Below are 27,330 nucleotides of genomic sequence, written 5' to 3'. Positions count from 1 at the left end.
GTTCTTGAATGTGTGTGGATATGGCATCAATCAATCATTCCACTGCCCCTGGTCACTCAGGGAAGATATATTGTGTTGTTGTGTAAGGATTCTTAGTGTAGGGTATTGTAGTTTGAAGTGTTCTGTATCCTCTGTGTGATGCTTGTATCTGGGGAAGTTTGAATCTGTAGCCAGACCTATTCTGTGTTTGAAATGTTTTAATACTGGATGTGCCCTAAATGCAGGTGAGCTAGTATTGTTCTTATCAGGTATGGATTTACTTATTATTATTATTATTATTATTATTATTATTTTTTTTTTTTTATTTTTTTTTTTTTGTTAAAGTCCTATGACAGGGTAGACAGGAAGGCACTGTGGGAGGTATTGCAGATATATAGATAGGAAGGAAGATATTAAGAGCAGTCAAGAGTTTTTACGAGAGTAGTAGAGCTTGTGTTAGAATCAGAAATGGAGAGAGTGAGTGGTTTGAGGTAAAGGTGGGACTTTACCAGGAATGTGTTGTCACCTTGGCTGTTCAATTTATACATGGATGGGGTGGTGTGAGAGGTAAATGCAAGGGTAATGGGTCGGAGATTGGAGATGGTTAAAGGAAATTCAGAAAAGTGGGAGGTAAGCCAGTTATTGTTTGCTGATGACACTGCACTTCTGGCAGGATCAGAGGAAGGATTGAGGAAGTTAGTGACAGTTTGGAAAGGTGTGTGCCAGAAGGAAGTTGAAGATAATTGTGGGTAAAAGTAAGGTGATGAGATGTATGAGGGGAGAAAGCAGCAGCAGACTGGAAGTGAGTATTATGGGAGAGACACTGGAGAAAGTGAATAGTTTTAGATACTTGGGTGCAAATGTGGCTGGAATGGGAGTGGAGGTGGAGGAAGAATGTAGATTGAGAGAAGCAAGTAAATGCCATGGGGGATTAAAAAGTATAATGAGAAAAAGCATTTGGGAACAGATACTAAGAGGAGATTGTATCTATCTAGTTGTACCTAGTTGTATCTTACAGGAAAGGGAGCTATGATTGAGGTGTCCCGTCTCTGTGTCTCGCAGTGTCAAAATTGTTCTTAAATTTGTGTATGGTTTTTGCACACACTATCATTTTGTCCAGCTTGTTCCATACATCCACCACTCTGTGGAGAAAGCTGTTCTTGTTCAGATCTCTTCTATAATTGTCCTTTTTGAGTTTCTTTCCATGTCCTCTTGTATTTCCCATATCCCATGTAAATCTTCTCTATTAAGGACTTCTGTACTTCCCATGATTCTATAGATAGGGCAGAAACATGGAACATAAGAGAGAAAGAGAGGAGTTTGAATGTGTTTGAGATGTGGTGCCTGAGAGGTATGATAGGGGTTACTAGCCCAGATAGAGTGAGAAACGAGGTGAGGAAAACAGAGGTGGAAAGGAAGTTGGGCGATAGGGTTGATGAAAGAGAATTGGGATGGTTTAGACACATAGAAAGAATGAGTGAAGAAAGATTATTAAAAGAGGTGTGGAAGGCAGAGGTAGGAGTGATCATGAGGAGACGACCTAGGATGAGATGGATGGATGAGGTAAAAGGGGCATTGGGAAAGAGGGAAATATCTGTTGAGGAAGGACAGGAGAAGACAGAAGATAGGGGTGAAGAATGGTTGTGTATGGATGCTGCTGCAATGCATGGAAGGGAGTGGGTGGGAGATGGGTGTATTTACCTAGTTGTATTTTACAGGATGAGAGCTATGTTTGTACTGACACATTTTCGTATCTCTCCACATCCAGTTTTTTCTTAAAATCGTGTATAGTTTTGGCACACTGTTTCTCCATTTAGTTTGTTCCAGACATCAATCACTCTATGTGGGGAGCTATTTTATTTTTCAGGTCTGTTCTGTAACTGTCCTTCTTTAGTTTCTTTTCATGTCCTTTTGTTTCTCTTCTGTCCCACTTTTATAAATCATCTCTATCGAGAATTTCCATCCTTTTCATAATTCTGTAAATGGTCAACAAATTACCTCTTTCTCTTCTCTGTTCCAGTGATGACAGATGTAATTTCTCCAATCTTTGTTTGTATGTCAGATTTGACAGTGTAGGTGGCATTTTTTTTTTTTTTTTTTGCTGCTCTTTGGATTCTTTCTAATTTTCTTATGTTCTTCTTTGCACTAAGAGCCCAAAGTGTTGCAGCATATTCTAGTTTAGGTCTTATCAGTGTAACGACTTTTTCTTACCATCTCAACTATGTAGTCAAAGGTCAATTTCACTGATCTCAATAAGTAATATGTCTCTCTGAATAATTTACTGACATGTTTATCAGGTGTCAAGTCACTTGAGATAATTACTCCTAGGTCCCTTTCTGAATCAACTTTTTTGACTTCTTTGTTTCCAATTTTATACTGTCTTGATACTCTGTTTTTACTTTTTCCAAATTCCATTATGCTACATTTTTAATGTTGAAGTTCATCTCACATCTTGCAACTCCATTCCCATATTTTGTCTAGGTCATCTTGCAGCGATCTGCAATCTTTTTCTGCTCTTACTCTCGAGTAATTTGGCATCGTCAGCAAAGAAGTTCATGTAACAATTTACTCCCTCATCCATATCATTTATATATATGGCAAACATTAAAGGAGCCAGTTCGAATTTTTGTCTCTAAATACCACTCTCATTTTTCTCCTAGTTAAGAAATCCTTCATCCATTCAAACAGTTTACCTTGTATTCCTCCTATTATTTCAATTTTTCTTATTAATTTTTTATGTGGCACTATGTCGAATACCTTCTGCAAATCCAAGAAGGCACAATTTGCCCAGCCATCTATTTCTTGTATTATCTATATCAATCTCGAGTAAAAGCAGATTAGGTTTGTGGTGCATGATCTGCCACTTTTAAAGCCAAATTGTTTGGGGTTTATTATTTTATTTTCTTCCAAGTGTTTGGTCCATTTGTTTCTGATGACCTTTTCGCATATTTTTGCTACTGTGCTTGTAAAGGTTACCAGTCTGAAGTTTGTAGGATCTTCCCTATTTCCTCCTTTACATATGGGTACTACTGTATGTTTGCATCTTTCCAATCTTGTGACACCTTTCCCTCTTGAGTGAAAAGTCAATTATCTTGTATAGTTTATGTCAGTTCATCTATACACTCTTTCAGCATCCAATTTGCGACTCCATCTGGTCCATGCGATTTCCTGACATCTTTGCAAGATTGTGAGCTCTCAAATGTAAAAACAGACCTGAAATGTCTGATCATAACTTCTGCCATCTCTGTATAGACCATGTCCCACTATGCTTGTTGATAGAGATCCTTTCAATTTTGTCTCCACTATTCCCATGATATCAGGTTTTTCTGTTTCTAGATAGTCATTTACTTTATTGATTCCAGAGATTATGCCATCGATATTTGTGTATGCCACTTTTTGTTTCATATTTTCCTTTCTTTTTTGGTTTAAGTTTCCATTTTTTTGATGTATCATTTTTTCAGTCTTTGTTCTCTTCTCATTTCTTGGCTTCAATTCTGAGAGCTTTATCTTTCTCTTTTTCCTCATCACTTATTTCCTTTTGTATCTATATATGTTTGAATTTCTCGCTGTTTGCCAGTTTAACCATTTTCGTGTGATGGAGTATCTATGAAAAAATAATTTGATGCAGCCCAAAGGGATTTCTTTCCATCTCCTTTTTTTTCTGCATGAGGGGAAGGAGAGGGGGGATCACCTATTTAATGAAGCGGCCTTGCTGTGGATGTGCTGTCTTGTGACGCTACTTCTGACCCAGGGCAGTGGGTGAGATACAGGGATGACCTGTCTTCCAGGAGGAGCCAAGATAAGAGGGAGTGGGATGAATGGGAGTAATATGTGGAGATGGAATGGGTGGGAGTGGTTTTTATTTTATTTTTTGGCTACCTCTCTTGTTAAGGGGAAAGAGCCTTTGGTGTACACACACACCCACACACACACACACACACACACACATATATATATATATATATATATATATATATATATATATATACTTTTTTTTTTTTGTGGGGTTCATGTTTAGAGGTTGTTATTAGAGTACTGAATTAGGTCTCTGTCTTGAAGGACTTTGTCTTAGTAATCTGAGTGTGTGTGTTTTTGTGTGGATGATTTGTGTAGTTTACATGGTTAGGCTGCTATGTTTGAATAGTTTGCTTCAAGTGTATTTAATTTATTTTATTTTATTTTACTTATCTACAATTTTCATTCTGTTGGTGGTGCTTGTGAACTGTAGTATGAAGGGCATGTGGTGTTTAGGGTTCTGGCATGAAATTGTATTCCTGTGAATGTGGAAAAAGTGAGAGCAACGAAAAGGAAATTGGTACTCTAGCATGCTTGTGTGAACAAAGATTGATATGTTAGCACTGACTGAAACTAAATTGAAAAGGAATGTCAAGTTTGAGTTTGGAAGTGCTGTACATAAGATAATGGGAGAGGAGGAAGGGCTAGGAGGGGAAGGGGTAGTTCTGTTGGCAAGTAATGGCAGTTATTATCACCAACAGTTGACCAGTGCTTCTATCCTTAGACAATATTATGCCACTTTATTATGCAATATCATGCCTCTTTTCTTAAGGTCTCATTTTCACTTCTTTTTTTTTTAACTCTGCCAGTTCTTTTTCTAGTGCACTTAACTCTTCTTTTATTTTCGTGTTTACTTTTTTTAAGTCACTTTCTTGTTTAGGTCTTTGTTCATCTTTCACAGATTGTCAATTTCCCACCTCAACGAATCGTTCATATTTCTCATACCCACTAAATCCTGAGAAATGACCTTCACCATTATCAAGTAGAAACCTTTTTGTGCCTCTTAGTGATCTAAAACCTATATTTCTATTTTGCTTCACCCTTGTGCCAGTAGATGGCTCTAGGTACATGTTTACATTGTAATGTGATGGCCTGCCTTGTGGTTCCTTGTGTCTAAATCCAAACTGTTTTGGATTTAGTATATTATTCTCTTCCAAATGTTTAATTCATTTATTTTTCATAACTTTTTCACATATATTTGCTATTGTGCTTGTTAGGGAGACCAGTTAGTTGGATTTTCCTAGTCCCCTCCTTTGTATACTGGTACAAGAGTTGCATTTTTCCAATCTTGTGGTACTTTTCCTTCTTTGAGTGAGAAATCAATTATCTTGTGTATTTTATGCATTAGTTCATCTATACATTCTTTTAATATCCAATTTGCAATCCCATCTGGATCGTGTGATTTTCTGACCTCAAGGTTTTTTATTTAGTCCCTTATTTCCTTCTATGTCACAGTTATTTCTTTCATTGGGGGGATCTTTCTGTCCTTCCTCCCAATTTTGTGTACTTTCAATTGTGAATACAGATTTAAAATGTTCATAATTTCAGCCATTTCTACATCATCTATATATTCATGCAGTTTCGCTATTTAATGTTTATCTTTTAGTTTGTCATTCACATACCTATTGAATAGTTTAGGTTGGCCCTTGCATCTTTCTATTATGTCCTTTTCATAGTTTCTCTTTTCTTCCCTGCATATTTTTTCATATTCATTTCTTAGTTTGATGTATATTTGCCACTTACCCGTTTATACCACACACTGTTTATAATGACACCTAAAGTATCTAGAAATACCTTCAAGCCACCAACAAAAATTGCACATGATTACATGGCAATTGAGCTCTCACCCGTGCATCATTATGATGCATGCTTGCTTTTAATGATTATGGAACTATACTGCTATATATTTCTCACCAAGTGTACAGCATTGCAAATGTGTGTTTCATAACTTGCACTATGATGATAATAGCTCCAATACCCACAGAAACATGGAAGAGAGGGCACTTCCATGACTGCAAAGCTTAAAAGATACCACACAATGTTGTATGCAGTTCCACTTAAGTCCAAAATCTTGTTCATGACATCCCTGATAGGCTTGAAAAGGTAAAGAGGCATCTTTTGCAATGGGAAATAAATGTCATATCTATTTTCATAAAGATATATAAAATAGATTAAGAATTATTCATTTTTCTTAAATCTGCAATAAGTACAACAATTTCATCACAAATTACATTAAATATACAAACAACATATGACAATACTTTTTTGCATATGTAAAATAATCTGTACATACAAATTTTTAATGATAGTTCCCTTAAATCTTTTGTCTTGGCTAATGCAACTTAAACTGAGGTGGCATCATTATTACATACATACATATACCAATGACTTTTCCCCCCTTACAAAGGAGGTAGCCAAAGTTAAAGTCATAAATCCACTCCCACTCATTTCATCCCCACATACTCCACTCCCATTCATCACCCCTCCCTACCTCTTTTCTTGGCTCCTGGATGACAGGTCATCCCTGCATCCCGCCCACTGCCCTGGGTCAGAAGTAATGCAGCAAGACACAGCACACCCACAGCAAGGCCACTTCATTTAACTAGCAACCCCCCGCCCTCTGCCCCCTCATGTTGAAAAAGAGAAGATGGGAAGAAATCCCTTCGGACTGCGTCAAAACATCATTAACCCCTTCCATACGGTGCCGCACACGTAGGCGTCATGGACTTAGATCTCGGTGGCAGCAGCCAATGCCAGCCGTACGACGTGTCGTAATAATACTCGCATCATAAAATATAGTCACCGCTTATATCGATCGTTCTCTCTTCACCCGTGAATTTTGATAACCATAGAAAATGCGATTACAAAAGAATTAGAAAGAATGTCATTATGGAGGGGCGACTACAATAAATATAATCAAGACGCCGATATGGCAGCCTCGCAAATACACTCGCTCCCCATGACGCCTACGTGTGCGGCACCGTATGGAAGGGGTTAACATGTACTCCCTCACCCCCCACCCACTCCCTTCCATGCATCACAGCATCATCTATGCACAACCATTCTCCACTCACCCCTATCTTCTGTTTTGTCTCTTCCTTCCTCATCAGACATTCCCCTCTTTCCCAATGCCCCTTTTACTCCATCTATCCATCTCATCCTTAGCCACTCCCTCATATTCACTCCATCTCTGACTTCCACACCTCTTTTACTAATCTTTCTTCACTCATTCTTTCCACGTGTTCTTACCAACCCAATACAGGTAAACGTCGACTTACGATGGCATTAGGTTTCGATAGAGCCATCGTAAGACGATCTCATCGTAAGTCGATCCCCACTCTGTTCCGTGGTCACTGTACCTAGCCTACCTGTATATTAACCACCAGAGATACTGAATATAGCCTATTAAACATGTACAGTAGTTTATTTAATTATTTTTATCCTTTTTACCATATTCAAACACTATAATATGTATTTTCAGTACGGACTTAAATCTCGCGGGCAGCAGCCAATGCCAGCCGTACGACGTGACGTAATAATACTCGCATCATAAAATATAGTCACCGCTTATATCGATCGTTCTCTCTCTCACCCGCGAATTTTGAAAACCACAGAGAATGAATCATTTGAGAGAATGTAAAAACACAGGGGCGACTACAATAAATATAATCAAGACGCCGATATGGCAGCGTCGCGAATCCACTTGCTCCTCATGACACCTACGTGTGCGGCACCGTATGGAAGGGGTTAAATTATCATATCGTCGTCGTCGTCGTCGTCATCGTAAAGTCGAACAATCGTAAGTCGCGGCCATCGTAAGTCGACGTTTACCTGTACTCTTTCATCAACCCCATCTCCCAAATCAGTTTCCACCCCACACTCTCCTCTCATTTCTCACTCTATCCAGCCTAGTAATCCCTACCATACTTCTCAGGCATTTCATCTCAAACACATTTAAACTCTTCCTCTTTTGTTCCATGTTTCTGCCCCATACAGTGCTGTCAGCACAGTTACCTCTTCATACAATCTCCTCTTAGTATCCACTCCCAAATGTCTATTTCTCATTACACTTTTTAATCCCCGAAGGCATTTAATTGCTTCTTTCAATCTACATTCTAATTCCACCTCCACTCCTCCCTTTCCTGCCACACTTGCACCCAAGTATCTAAAGTTATCCACTTCCTCCAGTCTCTCTCCTTTAATACTCATTTCCAATTTGCTGCCATCCCTTGTTCATCTCATCACCTTACTTTTATCCTCATTTATCTTCAACTTCCTTCTTTTGCACACCTTCCCAAACTCCATTACTAACTTTCTTAGTCCCTCCTTTGATCCTGTTACAAGTGCAGTATTGTTAGTGAGCAACAACTCTCTTATCTCCCACTTTTCTCTATTTCCTTTAATCATCTCCAATCCCCAGACCATTACCCTTGTGTTTACCTCTTACACCACCCCATCCATGTATAAATTGAACAGCCAAGATGACATAACACATCCCTGGCAAAGTCCCACCTTTACCTCAAACCACTCTCTCTCTCCATTTCTAATTCTAACATAGGCTCTACTACTCTCATAAAAAATCTTAACTTCTCTTAACAGCTCTCCTACTGTCCCATATATATGCAATACCTCCCACAGTGCCTTCCTGTCTACCCTGTCATGAACTTCTTCCAAATCTATAAAGATCCAAAAAACATCCTTACCTTTTCCTAAAGCTTTCTCACATATCTACCTTACCACAAAAATCTGATCTACGCAACTCCTACCTGTCCTAAACCCACACTATTCCTCGCCAATTACTCCCTCTCCTAATCCTCTCAATCAAAACCCTCCCATAAGACTTCCCAATTACATTTAACAAACTGATCCCTCTGAAACTACTACACACACACTAGTCTCCTTTTCCCTTGTAAATAGGAACTATACAGGCACTCCTCCAGTCCTCCGGCACTCTACCCTCTTTTAGGCAAACATTAAAAAACCTCATCAGCCATTCCACCATCACTGTACCTCCTTTTTTTAGACACTCCTCATGACACCCATTTAATCTAGGTTCCTTATCTGCTCTCATCATTTTAACAACTGCCTTCACTTAATCTTTCCTTATTTCTCCTCCATTTTCCTCATTCACCACTGTCATTTTCTTAGTGCTTCCCACTGTAACTATCTTTCCCTCATATCCTCCTTCACATTTAACAACTTCCCAAAATACTCTGCCCATCTTCTTCTTACTGGCTTCTCTTCCATTATTATCGCTCCATCTATGCCTTTTACCTCTTTTCTACTTGATCTGCCTCCCCTTCCTCTCTTAATTTCCTTCCAAAACATCTTTTCATGCCTTTCAAAATCTTATGTTATACTCTTACCTCATTTCACATCTGTTCTCCTCTTTGCCTCCTTTATCTTATGCTTTACTTCTCTTCTCTTTTCTTTGTACCTCTTATATGATTTTCTTGTCCTATTTTGTTACCAATCTGTGAATGCTTGTTTCTTCTCTTTTACAACCACCTTTGCTTCATCATGCCACCACTCACTACCCTTCCTTTTATTTCCTCCCATCCTCTTTGTTTGCTATCAACTCTCTAGACACATTACCATCATCTCTCCACTACAATTTTTTCCTGGAACTTCCCAACCACTCCATCTATTGGTTCATCTCCTACCCTAGCACTGAGTTCTCCCAATACCACTACACTGACATTTCTCCTTAAACCCTCTATGTACTCATTTATATCTATTCAAAAAGCCTTCCTTTCCTCTACACTCTTCTCATTACCAGGCCCATATGCACTTACAAAGACCCAGATCTCCCGTCTCAGTTTCACCTTCATCCATATTAACCTTGAAGAAACCTCCTTCCACTCCACCACACACTTACCTATCTCTTCACTTACAAGTATAGCCATCTCTTCTCTTCCTCGTCTTCTCTTCACTCCTGACATCCTCCTAACGACACTCCCAAACTCAAACTCTCCCCTCCCTTTCAACTTAGTTTCACTCAATGCCAACATATCCATCTTTCTTCTCACAAACATACTGCCTTTCTCTTCCCTTTTACTCTCATCTGGACCACACCCTTGCGCATTAAAAGACCTTAGGGTTCTAGTAGGAAAACTCCTCCTAGACCCTCTTATGCCTTTGCTTTTTTAGGAACATCCCCTTTGGGGCTAAAGGGAGTAGGATGCCTAGTTCTATCCCCATTCTATTTTTGTCACCTTTTATGACTCAAGTGGGAACATTTGGTGGCAGTATTCTTTTTGCCCTACCACAGGGTTTGGCAAAAATAGAAATGAATTTTCAGAGAAGTGGCACAGGACAGTATTAAGAATCAGGGGGAGGGGACAGCACAATGGAGGAACAGTTGTATTATAATAAAATAGCATCATTTCTCTATGAATAGAGATTTCCTTTATCACAGACAAAATGATGTATGGCTCTTGTCCATAGGGGTGCCCCATATAGACCCTAAAGTATCAGCTGCATGCTACTGAGCAACTTTAAACCCCACAATAACATGCAGCCAATACCCCAGATGGGGGGATCATTATTAGACAGGGAATCATTATTCCATCATTATTGCTAACAGAAAAATAATTCCCAACTCAACTTAATAATAAAAAGGTTAAAGCAGATCATAATTTCAAGAATGGGTTAAGAAAACAGCCACCTTGGGATACCAATATGCAAATGTTTCCATATTAATGTAGCTTATATTCAATCCATCTGTTGCCCCTGGTTTCTCTTGCAGAAGACCCATGGCCTTCGGCTTATATGTGCAGCTTATTTGAACACCGGGAGCAAAGGAGGTTTATGAATTAGAAAATTATGAACATCTACCTAAACTATAAAGTTCATTGTGCACTATTAAATCAAAATTAGGTATGTAGCTGAAGGCACAGCAAAATCTTTCTTGGCTCACAAATTGCTCTACAGGCAATGAAGAGCAAAGTATTCTCGTCACTTCTTAATAGGGAGCAATATATATGTTCTGCAAATTACATCTGGGAGGTGAGACCTAACTCAACATTTCTTCTTATGGACTAAGCAATGTAGAATCTCTATCAGCTGTATCCTGTAGATCTTGAGCAAGTTCTTCCTCAATTGGTGTGTAACCATCATATGATGAACCTGAAGTCCTTCTGCCACACCAGCGGTCACAACGAAGCAACATGTCACAGCCATCCTGTATAACACATTAATAGTTAAAGTAAATTAACTAGTAAATTTGGGAGTTATAAACACATTATATAAACACTCTCTTGTTAATATATATTTAATGCCATGAACATCCTTCTCTTTTTCTTTTAGGAATTTCCCCTGTGGGGCTACAAGGAGAAGGATGCCTAGTCCCAATCCCCGTCCGTTTCTTCTCGTCTCTTACGATCCAAGTGGGAAAACTATTCTTTTCCCCCACCACAGGGAATTCCCCCGTCATAGAAAAAGAATACTCAGAGAAATGGTACAGGACAGCAACAAGGGGTTGGAGGACAGCATAACGGAGGGACAGTCGTAGTATAAAAGTGTCATCATTTCTCTATGAACAGAGTTTTCCTCTATCATAGACAAAATGATGTGTGGCTCTGGTCCATAGGGGCGCCCCATATAGACCCTAAAGTATCAACTGCATGCTACTTTGCCACAATAACAAACAGCCAATACCCCAGACACATGGAAAGAATGAGTGAAGAAAGACTAGTAAAAGAGGTGTGGAAGACAGATGTGGAGGGAGTGAACATGAGGGGACGTCCTAGGATGAGGTGGATGGATGGGGTGAAGGGGGCTTTGGGGAAGAGGGGAATGTCTGTTGAGGAAGGACGGGAGAGGACAGAAGACAGGGGTGAATGGAGAATGGTTGTATATGGATGATGTTGTGATTGCATGAGGTGGAATGGGCAGGGGGATGGGGGGTGAGGTAGTATGTGTGAGCAAAATTTGACGCAGCCCGAAGGGATTTCTCCCTGTCCTCTCATTTTATGCAATGGGGGAACGGAGAGGGGGGGTCGCCGATTTAATGAAACGGCCTTGCTATGGATGTGCTGTGTCTTGCGACACTGCTTCTGACCCAGGGCAGTGGACAGGGTGCAGGGATGACCCGTCATTCGGGAGGTACTAAGATAAGAGGGAGGGTGGAGGGGTGTGGAGTGTATTCAGGGATGGAATGGGTGGGAGTGATTTTATGCCTTTTTCTTTTTGGCTACCCCCCTTGTAAGGGGGAAGAAGCCTTGGTATATGTATGTATGTATGTATGAACATCCCTTTAACCCCTTCCATACGATGATGGCTACATAGGCATCATGACATGTGAGTGGGTATATGAGGATGCCAGCATTGGCATCTTGATTATATTTATTTTGTAGATGTAGCTGAGTGGCCCCCATATTCTGTGAACTGGCTAGATCACATTTTCTGTGGTTATTAATATTCAGAGTGAAAGAGAACAAGTAATACAGCTGTAACTTTATATATTCTATAATGTGAGTATTGTAATGCATCATCTAATCATTGTACATCAGGCAGCTGATGGTGCCTGCAAGAATTTGATTCATATTGAAGATGTTAACATGATGCTAGGACAATGACCTTTACAGAGGAGCTAAGATGAGAGGGAGGAAAGGGTGGTGGGTGGGAGTGAAATGGGTGGGAGTGGGTAAATGACTTCTGACTTGTAAAGGGGGGAAAATTCCTTGGTATACAGATAGGAATGCTGTTAAGGGGGTACGCGACACCTGGAGGTCATTTTCTAAAATATTTAGAGTAAAGAGCTGAAACTTCTCAGGTAAATAGGTATCCATATTGCCTACATTTTAGGTGAAGCAGAATGATGTATGTACACATGTACACATGTACGTATACCAGTAGCGACATTTAAAAGTGCACAGCACCATAATACGTGGACCAATTTGTTTTATATTTTGGCTATGATTAGTCAGTAGGCACACCTAGGGCCGGTCATTGAGTAATTGAACAATTTCATTTATACTTTTGCATACAGGCATTTCAATTTTAATGTCTGGCAAAAATCGTGAAAAATACAATTTTTTTTGCTCGTTTCCATTATTACTCCGAACTCTTTCATCCTATTCAAAATATTCGAATGATCGGCCCTAGCAGTTACTAAAATTAATATTCCTAGTAAGTTTCATCTAAATCTGATGTATATTAAATTTTTTATGATTAAAAAAAGTAGAAAAATATCGAACGGAGATATGGCAACTTGAAATATGAATATATCTGTAACTTGCTTATAGTTTCACCAATTTGATTGATTTTTTCATGGCTTAATTCTTATTATATAATAAGTAAGTACAGTAGGGATTGAGGAGGCTGGTGGCAGAGTTTGGGAGAGTGTGTGATAGAAGAAAGCTAAAGATAAATGTGGGTAAAAGTAAGGTGATGAGATGTACAAGGGGTGAAAGTGGCAGTAGACTGGAAGTGAACATTAAGGGAGAGCGACTGGAGGAAGTGGATAGTTTTAGATACTTGTGTGCAAGTGTAGCAGGAAAAGGTGGAGTGAAGGTGGAGGTAGAATGTAGATTGAGAGAAGCGAGTAAATGCCTTGGTGGATTAAAGAGTGTAATGAGGAATAGACATTTGGGAATGGATGCGAAGAAGAGACTGTATGAAGGAGTGATTGTGCCAACAGCACTGTATGGGGCAGAAACGTGGAACATAAGAGAAGAAGAGAGAAGGAGTTTGAATGTGTTTGAGATGAGGTGTCTGAGAAGTATGGTGGGGGTTACTAGGCTGGATAGAGTGAGAAATGAGGAGGAGAACAGGGGTGAAAAAGGATTTGGGAGATAGGGTTGATGAAAGAATATTAGGATGGTTTGGACACATGGAAAGAATGAGTGAAGAAAGACTAGTAAAAGAGGTATGGAAGGCAGATGTGGAAGGAGTGAACATGAGGGGACGTCCTAGGATGAGGTGGATGGATGGGGTGAAGGGGGCTTTGGGGAAGAGGGGAATGTCTGTTGAGGAAGGAAGGGAGAGGACGGAAGACAGAGGTGAGTGGAGAATGGTTGTATATGGATGATGTTGTGATTGCATAAGGAGGAATGGGCGGGGGGTGGGGTAGTATGCGTGAGTAAATTTTGACGCAGCCCGAAGGGATTTCTCCCCGTCCTCTCCTTATATGCAAGGGGGGACGGAGAGGGGGGGTCGCCGATTAAATGAAGCGGCCTTGCTGTGGATGTGCTGTGTCTTGCGACACTGCTTCTGACCCAGGGCGGTGGGCAGGGTGCAGGGATGACCCGTCATCCAGGAGGTGCTCAGATGAGAGGGAGGGTGGGAGGGGTGTGGAATGTATTTAGGGATGAAATGGGTGGGAGTGTTTTTATGCCTTTCCCTTTTTGGCTACCTCCCTTGGAAGGGGGAAAAAGCCTTGGTATATGTATGTATGTATGTATGTATAAGTATGTCACAGTAGTGACGACGCACAGACGACAACATCATATAATTTGCTTTTTTGCACCTTTGGCGGTTTCTTCATATGAAACCTCTCTGCTGGGGGTCTTCAGGGTATCTAAATCATTGGAAAGAGGTTTATTTTCCAGTAGTGGGCACCTTCTCTTTCCTCATCAGATTCCCCTCGCCAATCTATGTTGGTAGGGCACCCCCTCCAGCATCATATGATGTCCCTTCTTCTTTCTTCTTCCTGTATAGCCTTGATCTTTTTCCTCTTGCTTTCTTCTTTGGATTTAATCTTCCTCTTTGAATTGTTTAGTCTAATGTTGTCCTTTACCTCTGTCACCGTCACAGAGGTGCAGGTGAGGGCGGTGGTGGAGTGAGAGGTGGTGAGATCTTTAGTCGTCTTTGACTGCTTGCCATCTTTAACTGCTGTTTTTTGTCATTGTGATGTTCTTTTGTTCTTTTTGCTACCCATGATGACTGTACTAAAGAGTAATATGTACTAGCTAAAGTAATAGATTGCAATGAGAGCTCATGAGACATGCGTACTTCCCTTTTCAGAGCTAGCCGGGAACTAACGCTTAGTTTCGCACAAAGTTGGTGAAATATTCTCCCTCCACCTTCCTCCCTTCCCCTCCACAATCGTATTGGCCGTTGATACACTGGGCGAGTGTAAATTCAATCAAATTTCAACGTTATTCGCTGCGCCTGAAGGTCCTAAGTGGCACGCCTCCCTCTAGTGTGGGTTGCGCCTTTAAATCTGTCCCTTTAAACCTCACCCAGGACCTTTAAATTGCGCGCGGCTGGAAAATTATTTGTCGGGATTTATTTCTAAGTGGTATACGAACATTTTGAACACAGTTTTGAAAAATGCCATATCTTGACCAAATTCACCCCCCCAGGTGTCGCGTACCCCCTTAAGGGCAGTTGAGTTTTTACAAGAGTAGTAAAGCATGTGTTAGAATGGAAAATGGAGAGATTAAGTGGTCTGAGGTAAAGGTGGGACTGCATCTGGGGGATGTGTCATGTCACCATGGCTGTTCTATGTATACATGGATGGAGGGGTGCATGAGGTAAAGGCAAGGGTAATGGGTAGGGTACTGGGGATGGTTACAGAAAATGGAAAGAAGTGGGAAGTGAGCCAGTTGTTGTTTGCCGATGACACTGCACTTGTGGCAGGATCAGATTTACCTAGTTGTATTATACAGGAAGAGAGCTATGCTTGTAGTGAACTGTCTTTGTATCTTTCAGCATCTAGTTTGTTCTTAAATTTTTGTATAGTTTTTGCACACACTGTTGCCTCATCCAATATGTTCCAGATATCCATAATTCTGTGTGGGAAACTAGTCTTTTTCAGATCTCTTCTATAACTATCCTTTTTGAGTTTCTATTCATGTCCTCATTTTTCTCTTATCCCACTTTAATAAATCTCTGTCAAGGGCTTCCATCCCTTTCATAATTCTGTAAATGGTCAGTAGATCTCCTCTTTCTCTTCTTTGTTCCAGGGTTGGTATTTTGAATTTGTACCACATCCACGCACATTAAAAAGACCCACATCCACGCACATTAAAAGACCCAAACCTTAGGATATTGGTTGGAAAACTCCTAGACCCTCTTATGCCTTTACTCTTTTTAGGAATGTCCCCTTTGGGGCTACAGGTAGTACGACCCCTAATCCCATCCCCCGTCCCGTTGTTTTGTCGCCTCTTATGACTCGAGTGGAAAGACTTGGTGGTCCTTGTCATCCATTTCACCATTGCCACTTCAGTCATCAGTTTTAAAATACATTTTAGTTACAAATTAACTTACATTCTAGTTCAAGGTTTTCCCTTCCTACCACTCTTCACTATTTCATATTAAATACACTAAATAAATTTCTAACTGATCATTAACAAGATTTCATGTTACTCTCCCTCCAAAACTATGTGAATACTGGAACAAAGTTGTATGCATATGTACATGTAGTGTGTGTACAGTATTAATACACTGCCATTAAATTTCTACTTACAGCCAATTTGTTGCCCACTCTGCACCAGAAGAATCTATTTGGTATCTGCTCAACACCTTTAGCTCCAATAACCAGACGTCTGTACAGGAATCCAAAAATGAAGTAACAGCCAAATGCGATGAACAACCTGAAAAGTTGTAGATATATCATTAGTTTCCAGGCTGTGCTAATATCCAACTTAAAATGTTATTCTAGTATTTTGTAACATGTAAATCAAGTCGATATGATTTTGAACTTACAGTTAGAATATGTATCTATAAACCTGTGGGAAGTATTGCAGATATATGGGATAGGAGGAAAGCTTTTAAGAGCAGTCAGGAGTTTTTATGAGAGTAGTAAATTTTGTGTTAGAATTAGAAATGAGGAGAGTGAGTGGTTTGAGGTAAAGGTAGGACTTGGTCAGGGATGTATTATGTTGTCTTGGCTATTCAATTAATACATGGATGGGGTGGTGTGAGAGGTAAATGCAAGGGTAGTGGCTCAGGGATTGGAGATGGTTAAAGAAAATGAAGAAAAGTGGGAGATTGAGGAAGTGACAAAGTTTGGGAAGGTGTGTGAAATATGGATATTGAAGATAAATGTGGATAAAAGTAAGGTGATGAGATATACAAGGGGAGAAAGTGGCTGTTGACAGTTTAAGTCTGCATTTCATGTCTGATTGCAGTTCAAAAACTCGAGGTGGATATACTGCAGTGGTCCCACCATACACACAGCATAACTTGTCTTCCATGAAACTCGACCTTTGAGATAGGCTGCAAAGATTTATCCTTGTCAACCCACTGTCTTTTGCCTTGAACATTGTTATGAAAAACCCACTTCTCACCACTTGTAATAATATGCTTGAGAAATGAGCCATTTCTCTGTCTTGAAAGAAGACCTGTCACAATGAATATGTGATCTTCTTAGTTCTTCTCACTACAAGTAAAAAAGAACCCTAACACCAACTTGCTTACTTTTCCTATTTTTTCCAATTGGTAGCAGATTATGGATTAGTGTGTGTTGAGGTCTAGCCTTAAATCTCAAGTACTTTTGTGGGATTTGCATTCTACTAGTTAAAGCATCTTCATCAAAATCTGGTGATTGTCCAGGTCTGTGTTCATCTGTCAATGATTTATTCCCAGAACAAATTTGTAAAAATCAATTTTGGACTTGGGAACTGGTAATGATACCTTGACTATAAACACTTCGACTTTTTTCTTGCTGTTTCTGATGTAAGGGCAGGGATTTATCATTTAGGAAGCTGAGTGGGTGAGGGCATCATTACTTGCGAAGGTCGAGGGGAAGGCAGTTCGAGTCCTGCCACCAGCGAAGTTGAACCAGGGGCATGGTTCATTAAATTCCACGCTACAAAGTCCTCTGTAAGGGACACCGTCCTAGCCTTCTGATAGGAGTTTGTGATATTAAACCATATCATCATCATTCTTTTTATTTCATTTATTTTTTTTGCAAGCACCCATTCTGAGTTGAAGGTTCCATCACAACAGGAACATAATGGGAAAGGGGGAGTTACATAAACAAATACACAGATTCAACCAAGCATGGCAATCAGAAGAATCCTTTGTAATAGGCTATACGAACTAATAAGAAATCATTTGTGAAAGGGATTATGGCCGAGAGTGCTCTCTCCCAACGATAAAGGAAAATTAAGTGGTTAGGTTAGTATAAATGTTAGGTTAGATTATCACATAGGAAGTGATACTTAAGCAAACATAATACCCAAAGGTTTTATTCACACCATTGGGATGTCAAATAATTACCCCCCATTACCTTATGTTTCATAACTGGTTCATAAATGATAATCCAGGATAAGGATTTTGATTCATTTTTAATAGTTTAAAATTAGCATTTAACTGGATAAGAATACAAAAAGAAAGGAGATGAACATTCTTGTATGGAGTGCAAGCATTATATTTCTACCCCCACATCTGCGTTTGCTATGAAAGTAAATACATATTATATGTATAATGTTTATTTTATATTGAGTATAAATTAAGGAGGTAAATGTACATAAGAATCACAATATTATCGTTTCATAGATCAGTAAACCAACTTGTTGTAAACATGAATTCTTTTTAAATTTCCCTTAACCTGGATTTCATAAATACAACACAAAAACGGCCTAAAGGGGAAGAATGGCATAAAACCATGTGTTGGTCACGAACTACCACATGTTCTAATATATATATATATTTAGCTTTGTGATTGGGAGGAGGTGAACAGGGGTGGAAAGGAAGTTGGGAGATAGGATGGATGAAAGAGTATTGGGATGGTTTGGACACATGGAAAGAATGAGTGAAGAAAGATTAGTAAAAGAGGTGTAGAAGGCAGATGTGGAAAGAGTGAACATGAAGGGGCAACCTAAGATGAGATGGATGGATGGATGGGGTAAAAGGGGCTTTGGGAAAGAGGGGAATGTGGATGAAAGAGTATTAGGATGGTTTGGACACATGGAAAGAATGTGTTAAGAAAGACAAGTAAAAGAGGTGTAGAAGGCAAATGTGGAAGGAGTGGGCATGAAGGGGCAACCTAAGATGAGATGGATGGATGGGGTAAAAGGGGCTTTGGGAAAGAGGGGAATGTCTGTTGAGCAAGGAATAAAACCATGTGTTGGTCATGAACTATCACATGTTCTAATATATATACATACATATATATATATATATATATATATATATATATATATATATATATATATATAAATATACATATATATATATATACATAAATATATATATATATATATATATATATATATATATATATATAGCTTTGTGATTGGTAGGAGGAGAACAGGGGTGGAAAGGGAGTTGGGAGATAGAGTGGATGAAAGAGTATTGGGATGGTTTGGACACATGGAAAGAATGAGTGAAGAAAGACTAGTAAAAAAGGTGTAGAAAAGGAGATAGGGAGAACTCCCTTTGGACTGCATCAATTTATTTCTCACACATACTCCCTCATCCCTCATGCATCACAGCATCATCCGTACACAACATTCCCCTCTTTCTCAATGCCCTTTTTACCCCATCTCATCCTAGGTCACCCACTCATGTTCACTCCTTCCACCTCTGCCTTCCACACCTCTTTTACTAATCTTTCTTCATTCATTCTTTCCATGTGTCCAAACCATCCCAATACTCTCTCATCAGCCCTATCTCCCAACTCCCTTTCCACCCCTGTTCTACTCCTCAACTCCTCACTTCTCACTCTATCTAGCCTAATAACACTTATCATACTTCTCAGGCATTTCATCTCAAACACATTCAAAATCCTCTCTTCCTCTCTTATGTTCCATGTTTCTGCCTCATGCAGTGCTGTTGGCACAACCACTCCTTCATAGGAATAAAGCTAACAGATCATTAGGTTTCATTGCTAGGACGGTTACAAATAGAAGTGCAGAAGTAATTATCAAACTAGCAATAGTTAGACCCATCCTTGACTATGCGGTACAGTTTTGGTCTCTCTTCTATAGAATGGACATCAATTCACTAGAATCAGTACAGAGGACAATGACCAAAATGATACATGGGCTCAGAAATTTACCTAACGAAGAGAGGCTTAGGCACCTTGACTTACACTCTCTGAAAAGACGCAGAGTGCGGGGTTATCTAATAGAGATGTTCAAGTGGATCAAAGGCAAAGCAAGGGTAAAGCAAATAAGGTCATCATATTAAAATAACATGGCAGGACTCACAGTAATGGATTTAAACTGGACAAATTTAGATTTAAGAAGGAAATAGGCAAGAATTGGTTTACTGATAGGGTGGTCAATGAATGGAATAGACTTAGTAACCATGTAGTGAGCACTGAAACTATCAGTTGTTTTAAGAAACAGTTAGACAACTTTATGGATGGGGATGACAGGTGGTGATGGATATGGAGCTGCCTTGTGCAGGCCTTATGGTCTCTTGCAGTCTCCTTCATTCTTATGTTTTTATGTACAATCTCCTCTTAGCATCCATTCCCAAATGTCTATTTCTCATTATATTTTTTAATCCCCTTCTCTCAATCTACATTCTACCTCCACCCCAACTCCTCCCTTTCCTGCCACATTTGCACCCAAGTATCTAAAACTCCACTTCCTCCAGTCTCTCTCCCTCAATACTCACTTCCAGTCTGCTGCCACTCTCTCCCCTTGTACATCTCATCACCTTACTTTTACCCACATTTATCTTCAACTTCCTTCTTTCACACACCTTCCCAAACTCTGTCACTAACTTCCTCAATAAGCACTTACAAAAACCCACATCTCCTTTCCCAGTTTCACCTTCATCCACATTAACCTTGAAGAAACCTCCTTCCACTCCACTCCCTTGTCCTCTCTTCACTCCTGAGAACCTCCCAACTACACTCCCAAACTCACATTCGCCCCTCCCTCTCAACTTAGTTTCACTCATAGCCAACACATCCATCTTTCTTCTTACAAACATACTGCCTATCTCTTCCCTTTTACTACAAACTTAATATGCTTTTACTCAAGATTTATAGAAATAATACAAGAAAGAGATGAATGGGCAGATTGTGCTTTCTTGGACTTACAAAAGGCAAACAAAGTACCACACAAAAATCTACTAGGAAAAATTGAATAGGTGGAATACAAGGAAAGTTATTGAAATGGATGAAAGATTTCTTGAATGGAAGAAAAATGAGGGTGGTACTTAGAGACAAAAACGCAAATTGGGAAGATATGATAAGTGGAGTCCCACAAGGTTCTGTATTGGCTTCGATAATGTTTGCTATTTATATAAACGATATGGATGAAGATGTGGAATGTTATATGAACTTTTTTGCAGATGATGCGAGACTATTAAAGAGAGTAAATACAGAGGAAGACTGCAAATCTTCTCAAGAAGACCTGGACAAAGTCTGGAATTGGATTCAGAAGAATGAAGTGAACTTAAATATAAGAAATGTAGTATAATGGAATTTGGAAAAAGCAAAAATAGAATATTGTATCAAAACAAAATTGATATAAAGGAAGTTAAAAAAGTAAACTTGGAAAGGGACCTAGGAGTAACTATCTCAAATGACATGACACCATATCAATGAAAGTGGCCTTTGACTACATGGATGAAGAAATGGTAAAGAAAATACTAGTTACACTGATAAGACCAAAATTGAAATATGCAGCGTCACTATGGACACCTAGTTAAAAAAAAAATAGTAATAATAGAAAGAAAGATGGCACCAACACTTTGCAATTTGACATACGAACAAAGATTGGATAAACTAAATCTACCAACCCTGAAACAAAGAAGAGAAAGACGTGATTTGCTGACAATCTACTGAATTATGAAAAGGATGGAAATTCTTGATAGGGAAGACCTACTAAAATGGGACAGAAGAAACACGAGAAGAAACTTAAGGACAATTACAGAAGAGATCTGAAAAAGAATAGCTTCCCACACAGAGTGATAGATATCTGGAACAAATTGAACAAGGAAATAGTGAGTGCTAAAACTATACATGACTTTAAGAAAAAACTGGATGCGGAAAGATATAATAGTGGGTCACTACGAGCATAGCTCTCCTCCCGCAAAATACAACTAGGTAAATACAGAGCAGATGTGAAATGGGGTAAGAGTATGACAGAAAATTTTGAAGGTAATAATAAGATGTTTTGGAAAGAAATTAAGAGAGGAAGAGGAGGCGAATCAAGAAGAGAAGAAAAGGTATAAGGTGCAGATGGAGAGATGATAATGGAAGAGAAGGCAGTAAGGGGAAGATGGGCTGTTCTTTGCGGACGAGACTGTGCTTGTGGCAGGATCGGAGGAGGGATTGAGGAAGTTGGTGGCAGAGTTTGGGAGAGTATGTGATAGAAGAAATCTAAAGTTGCTAAATGTGAAGGAGGATAGGGAGGGAAAGATAGCTGCAGTGGGAAATGCTAAGAAAATGACCGTGATGAGTGAGGAGAATGGAGGAGAAATAAGGAAGGATGAGGTGAAGACAGTTGTTAAGATGATGAAAGCAGGTAAGGCACCTGGTCTGGATGGATGCCATGCAGAATGTCTGAAAAAGGGAGGTACAGTGATGGTGGACTGGCTGGTGAGGTTATTTAATGTTTGCTGGAGAGAGGGTAGAGTGCCGGAGGACTGGAGGAGTGCCTGTATAATTCCACTTTACAAGGGAAAAGGGGACAAGTGTGAATGTAGTAGTTTCAGAGGGATTAGCTTGTTAAGTGTAGTTGGGAAGGCTTATGGGAGGATCTTGATTGAGAGGATTAGGAGAGGAACAGAAGGAGTAATTGGTGAGGAACAGTGTGGATTTAGGATAGGTAGAGGTTGTGTAGATCAGATCTTTGTGGTAAGACAGATATGTGAGAAAGCTATAGGAAAGGGGAAGGATGTTTTTTTGGGCTTTTATGGATCTGGACAAGGCTTATGATAGGGTAGACAGAAAGGCACTGTGGGAGGTTATGCAGATATACGGGATAGGAGGAAAGCTTCTGGGAGCTGTCAAGAGTTTTTATGAGAGAGAAATGGAGAGAGTGAGTGGTTCGAGGTAAAGGTGGGACTTCGTCAAGGATGCGTTATGTCGCCCTGGCTGTTCAACTTATACATGGATGGGGTGGTGCGAGAGATAAATGCAAGGGTAGTGGGTCAGGGATTGGAGATGGTGAAAGAAAATGGAGAAAAGTGGGAGGTGAGCCAGCTGTTGTTTGCGGACGACACTGTGCTTGTGGCAGGATTGGAGGAGGGATTGAGGAAGTTGGTGGCAGAGTTTGGGAGAGTGTGTGATAGAAGAAATCTAAAGATAAATGTGGGTAAAAGTAAGGTGATGAGATGTACAAGGGGTGAAAGTGGCAGTAGACTGGAAGTGAGCATTAAGGGAGAGCGACTGGAGGAAGTGGATAGTTTTAGATACTTGGGTGCAAATGTGGCAGGAAAAGGTGGAGTGAAGGAGGTAGAATGTAGATTGAGAGAAGCGAGTAAATGCCTTGGTGGATTAAAGAGTGTAATGAGGAATAGACATTTGGGAATGGATGCTAAGAGGAGACTGTATGAAGGAGTGATTGTGCCAACAGCACTGTATGGGGCAGAAACATGGAACATAAGAGAGGAAGAGAAAAGGAGTTTGAATGTGTTTGAGATGAGGTGTCTGAGAAGTATGATGGGGGTTACTAGGCTAGATAGAGTGAGAAATGAGGAGGTGAGGAGGAGAACAGGGGTGGAAAAGGAGCTGGGAGATAGGGTTGATGAAAGAATATTAGGATGGTTTGGACACATGGAAAGAATGAGTGAAGAAAGACTAGTAAAAGAGGTATGGAAGGCAGATGTGGAGGGAGTGACCATGAGGGGACGTCCTAGGATGAGGTGGATGGATGTGCGAGTAAAATTTGACGCAGCCCAAAGGGATTTCTCCCTGTCCTCTCCTTTTATGCAATGGGGGGATGGAGAGGGGGGGTCGCCGATTTAATGAAGCGGCCTTGCTGTGGATGTGCTGTGTCTTGCGACACTGCTTCTGACCCAGGGCAGTGGACAAGGTGCAGGGATGACCCGTCATCCAGGAGGTGCTCAGATAAGAGGGAGGGTGGAGGGGTGTGGAGTGTATTCAGGGATGAAATGGCTGGAAATGATTTTATGCCTTTCCCTTTTTGGCTACCTCCCTTGTAAGGGGGAAAAAGCCTTGGTGTATGTGTGTATGTATGTATGTATGTAAATACATACACACACACACACACACACACACACACACACACACACCAACGAACGGACGGCTTAGAGGACGTCCTGAAGAAAAGTGAAGTTTCGTGGATCCCAAAGCAAAGGAAGTGCCTATTGTATTTACAGGGTGGGGGGGAAATTGCTCGTGGGGTAGTGGGAAAGTAGGGAAAGAGGAGAAGGGGAGGGATTGCTGGGGAAATGGAAGGAAATGAGGAAGGAGAAGACTTGGCCCAGGCAGACAGGCGAAAGGTAAACAAACGGCCCCCCGACCAGCTGAGTGACGACGAAATGTCTAATAAAAATGTAAAGATTAGAAGTATAGATAAGAGCAATACAGTAGAAAGTGATGAGAATATTTTCCAGGGATTTAAAGAGGGTGGGGGGGACACAAACCCCCCCCCCCCGACTGACAAGACTAGAAGAGAAGGTCGATAAAATGATCAAGGACTTGGAGTGTAGGTTCGGTCATGTTAACAACATTGTACAAAGGGTTGAAAAATTGGAAGAACTAGAGAAGGCGAACAAAAACTTAACTAAGGAGATAGAAGACCTAAAAAGACAGTTAAAAGAAGTAAAAAAGGAGAATGAAGAGTTAAAGATGAATAATAAAGAAAACAGAGAGGGATGGAAGGCAATTCAAGAAAACAGTAAAGTTGCATTTACTGACATAATTAAACAGCAAATGAGAGAACAAACTGAAGACTCAGTTATTAAAGTGATGAGACAGAAGGAGAATATAGTAAGAGACTTAGCTGATAAAAAGAAATGTATAATTATATTAGGAATGGAAGAGAAACATAACCCAGATAGAACCTCAAGAACCAATGAGGAAAATGAAAAAGTAAGCAGTTTACTAAAATTAGTTCAGGAAGATGAACCAGAAATTATGAAGGAAATTGAGGAAAAATTCAGGCTCGGAAAGTATAGTACAGATAAGACCAGACCAATTAAGATTAAATTCAGGTCACAAACGACGGCAGAGAATATCTTATCCAAAACAGGGAAACTAGCAACAAGTGAACAATATAAAAAGGTATGGATAAAAAGGGAAATGAATAAAGAGGAAAGAGAGGAAGAAAAGCAGAAAAGACTTGAAGCTAAGAAAAAAAACGAGAACAGAACGGAGTCAGAAAAAGAGAGATTCTATTGGAGAGTAGTGAATATGAAACTAAGGCAGTTCGACATACAAGCGAAAAACAAAAGGGAAACAGAGAACACAATGGAAGTGGCAGAAAACTAAAAGTGTCTTACACAAATATAGATGGATTAATAACAGGATTGAATGAGCTGAATGATTATTTGAAAGAAAAAGAACCGGACATAATGGGAATTGTAGAAACAAAATTAAAAGGCCCACTACCACCCAACAGTGTAGGACATGATGCATATAATTATTGGATTAGAAACAGAGAGAAAAAGCAAGGGGGTGGAGTTATGTTCCTGACTAAGAAGGATATAAACGTGAGGGGTGTCATATATGGAAAGAATACAGTAGAGATGATTATGATAGAAGTGGAAGACAGAGATAAGAAGAGCAGAAAGTTTGTGATAAATTATGTGCCTCCGAAAACAGCCTCATGGGAGGAGAGTGAACATAAAAGTATGTTAGAGGACACAAAGATAACATTAAATAAAATAATGGAAGATGGAGGAAGAATAGTTATGATGGGCGACTTTAATTGCAAAGAAATCTGCTGGGAAGAAATGACAGTAAAGGGTGGAGACGGCTCATGGGGAAACGCTCTACTTGAGATGATTACTGACCATACAATGACACAATGGATACAGGAGAACACTAGGTATAGAAATGAAGAACCATCGAGACTAGACTTAATAATTACATCTGAACCTAGAATAGTGGACAAGATTGAATATAAAACACCAATAAGTAAAAGTGACCACATATTGATTGAACTGGAACTTAATGAGGAGAAATATATGAAAAGAAATGAACAATATAGAAAAGAAAGAATGATGTATGAAAAAAACTTTGATAAAATAAGAGAATTCTTTCAACAAGAAAACTGGGCAGAAATATACAAAGAAGAAACAACAGTGGAAGAGAAATGGAATATTTTGACAAAAATTTACAAAAAAGGAGTGGAAAAGTATGTCCCAAGACAAAAACAAGAAAAAGAATATGTAAAATGCTGGTACAACAAAAGTTGTAGGGAGTTAAAAGACAAAAGAGACAAAGCCTGGACCAGATGGAAAAAAGACAGAAGACCTGAAAAATGGAAAATATATACCGGTTATAGAAATGAATATGTACAAACGTGCAGAGAGGAAGAGAAAATATGAAAAAGATGTCATAGAAAAGTGTAAAGATCAACCAAAACTATTCTACAGATTTGTAAACAATAAACTGAAAAACAAACAAGACTTGGAGAAATTAAGACAAGGAGGAGTTGAATACACTGAGGAAATGGAAATGGCGGAAATTATGAACAAACATTTTAAATCAGTGTTTACAAGGGAGAACATACAACCTGAAGAGATTGAATGGAAAGAGAAAGTCCCCCCTATGGAAGAAATAGAAGTAACAAAGAATGAAATATTGACACACTTGAGTAATCTTGATGTCAGAAAATCGCATGGACCAGATGAAATAGCAAACTGGATTCTGAAAGAATGCAGGAATGAACTGGCAGACAAAATACATAGCATACTAAACAGTTCCTTGAAAGAAGGAAAAGTTCCAGAAGATTGGAAAAAAGCAAATATAGTACCTATATATAAAGGGGGAAATAAAGAAGAACCTACCAACTATAGACCAGTCTCTCTAACAAGTACAATAGCAAAAATTTGTGAAAGAATTATCAAAAGTAGATGGGTAAAATATTTAGAAAAAAACAAAGTGTTAAATCCAAGGCAATTTGGATTCAGACAAGGACGATCATGCGTCACCAATTTAATATGTTTCTATTCAAGGCTAATAGATATAATACAAGAAAGAGATGGATGGGCGGACTGTGCATTTCTAGACCTAAAGAAAGCTTTTGACAAAGTACCACATAAGAAGTTGCTTAAGAAATTAGAAACTGAAGGAGGAATACAGGGCAAACTGCTAAATTGGATGGAAGACTTTTTGCAAGAAAGAAAAATGAGAGTAGTGATAAGAGACCAGCACTCAAAATGGGATAAAGTAATAAGCGGTGTTCCGCAGGGAACAGTACTGGCCCCAATAATGTTTGCTATATATATTAATGATATGGATGAAGGAATTGAAAGCTATATGAGCTTCTTTGCAGATGATGCAAAACTACTAAAAAGAGTGAAAACAGAAGAAGATTGTGAATCACTACAGATATATCAATATAAAGTACAGGAATGGAGTAGGAAGTGGGAGATGGAGTTCAATACAAAAAAGTGTAGTATAATGGAATTTGTAAAAAGCAAAAACAGAATAACAGGATCATATAATTTGGGAGAAGAAGGAATAAAAAAAGTAGAAAATGAGAAGGACCTGGGAGTCATTGT

The 27,330-nt window shown here is 39.4% G+C and overlaps 1 protein-coding gene across 1 annotated transcript in view; it reads right to left on the bottom strand.

The window, feature by feature from the left end:
* Nucleotides 1-284: 284 nt before the first annotated feature.
* LOC143041087 (cation-dependent mannose-6-phosphate receptor-like) overlaps nucleotides 285-27,330 on the bottom strand; it is an 85,525-nt gene continuing 58,479 nt past the window's right edge. Inside the window, exons 5-6 of the mRNA XM_076212778.1 lie at nucleotides 16,190-16,316; nucleotides 285-10,957 (exon numbers count right to left, since the gene is read on the bottom strand). Coding sequence (XP_076068893.1) covers nucleotides 10,808-10,957; nucleotides 16,190-16,316 — 277 coding nt within the window. The 3' untranslated portion in view covers nucleotides 285-10,807. The remainder of the gene's footprint in view (nucleotides 10,958-16,189; nucleotides 16,317-27,330) is intronic.

This window comes from Oratosquilla oratoria, chromosome 30 (assembly GCF_046742065.1).
Source record: "Oratosquilla oratoria isolate Oo_2021 chromosome 30, ASM4674206v1, whole genome shotgun sequence".
NCBI lineage: Eukaryota > Metazoa > Arthropoda > Malacostraca > Stomatopoda > Squillidae > Oratosquilla > Oratosquilla oratoria.
Note: the sequence above shows the minus strand (reverse complement) of the source record. Positions and strands in the feature narration are given on the sequence as shown.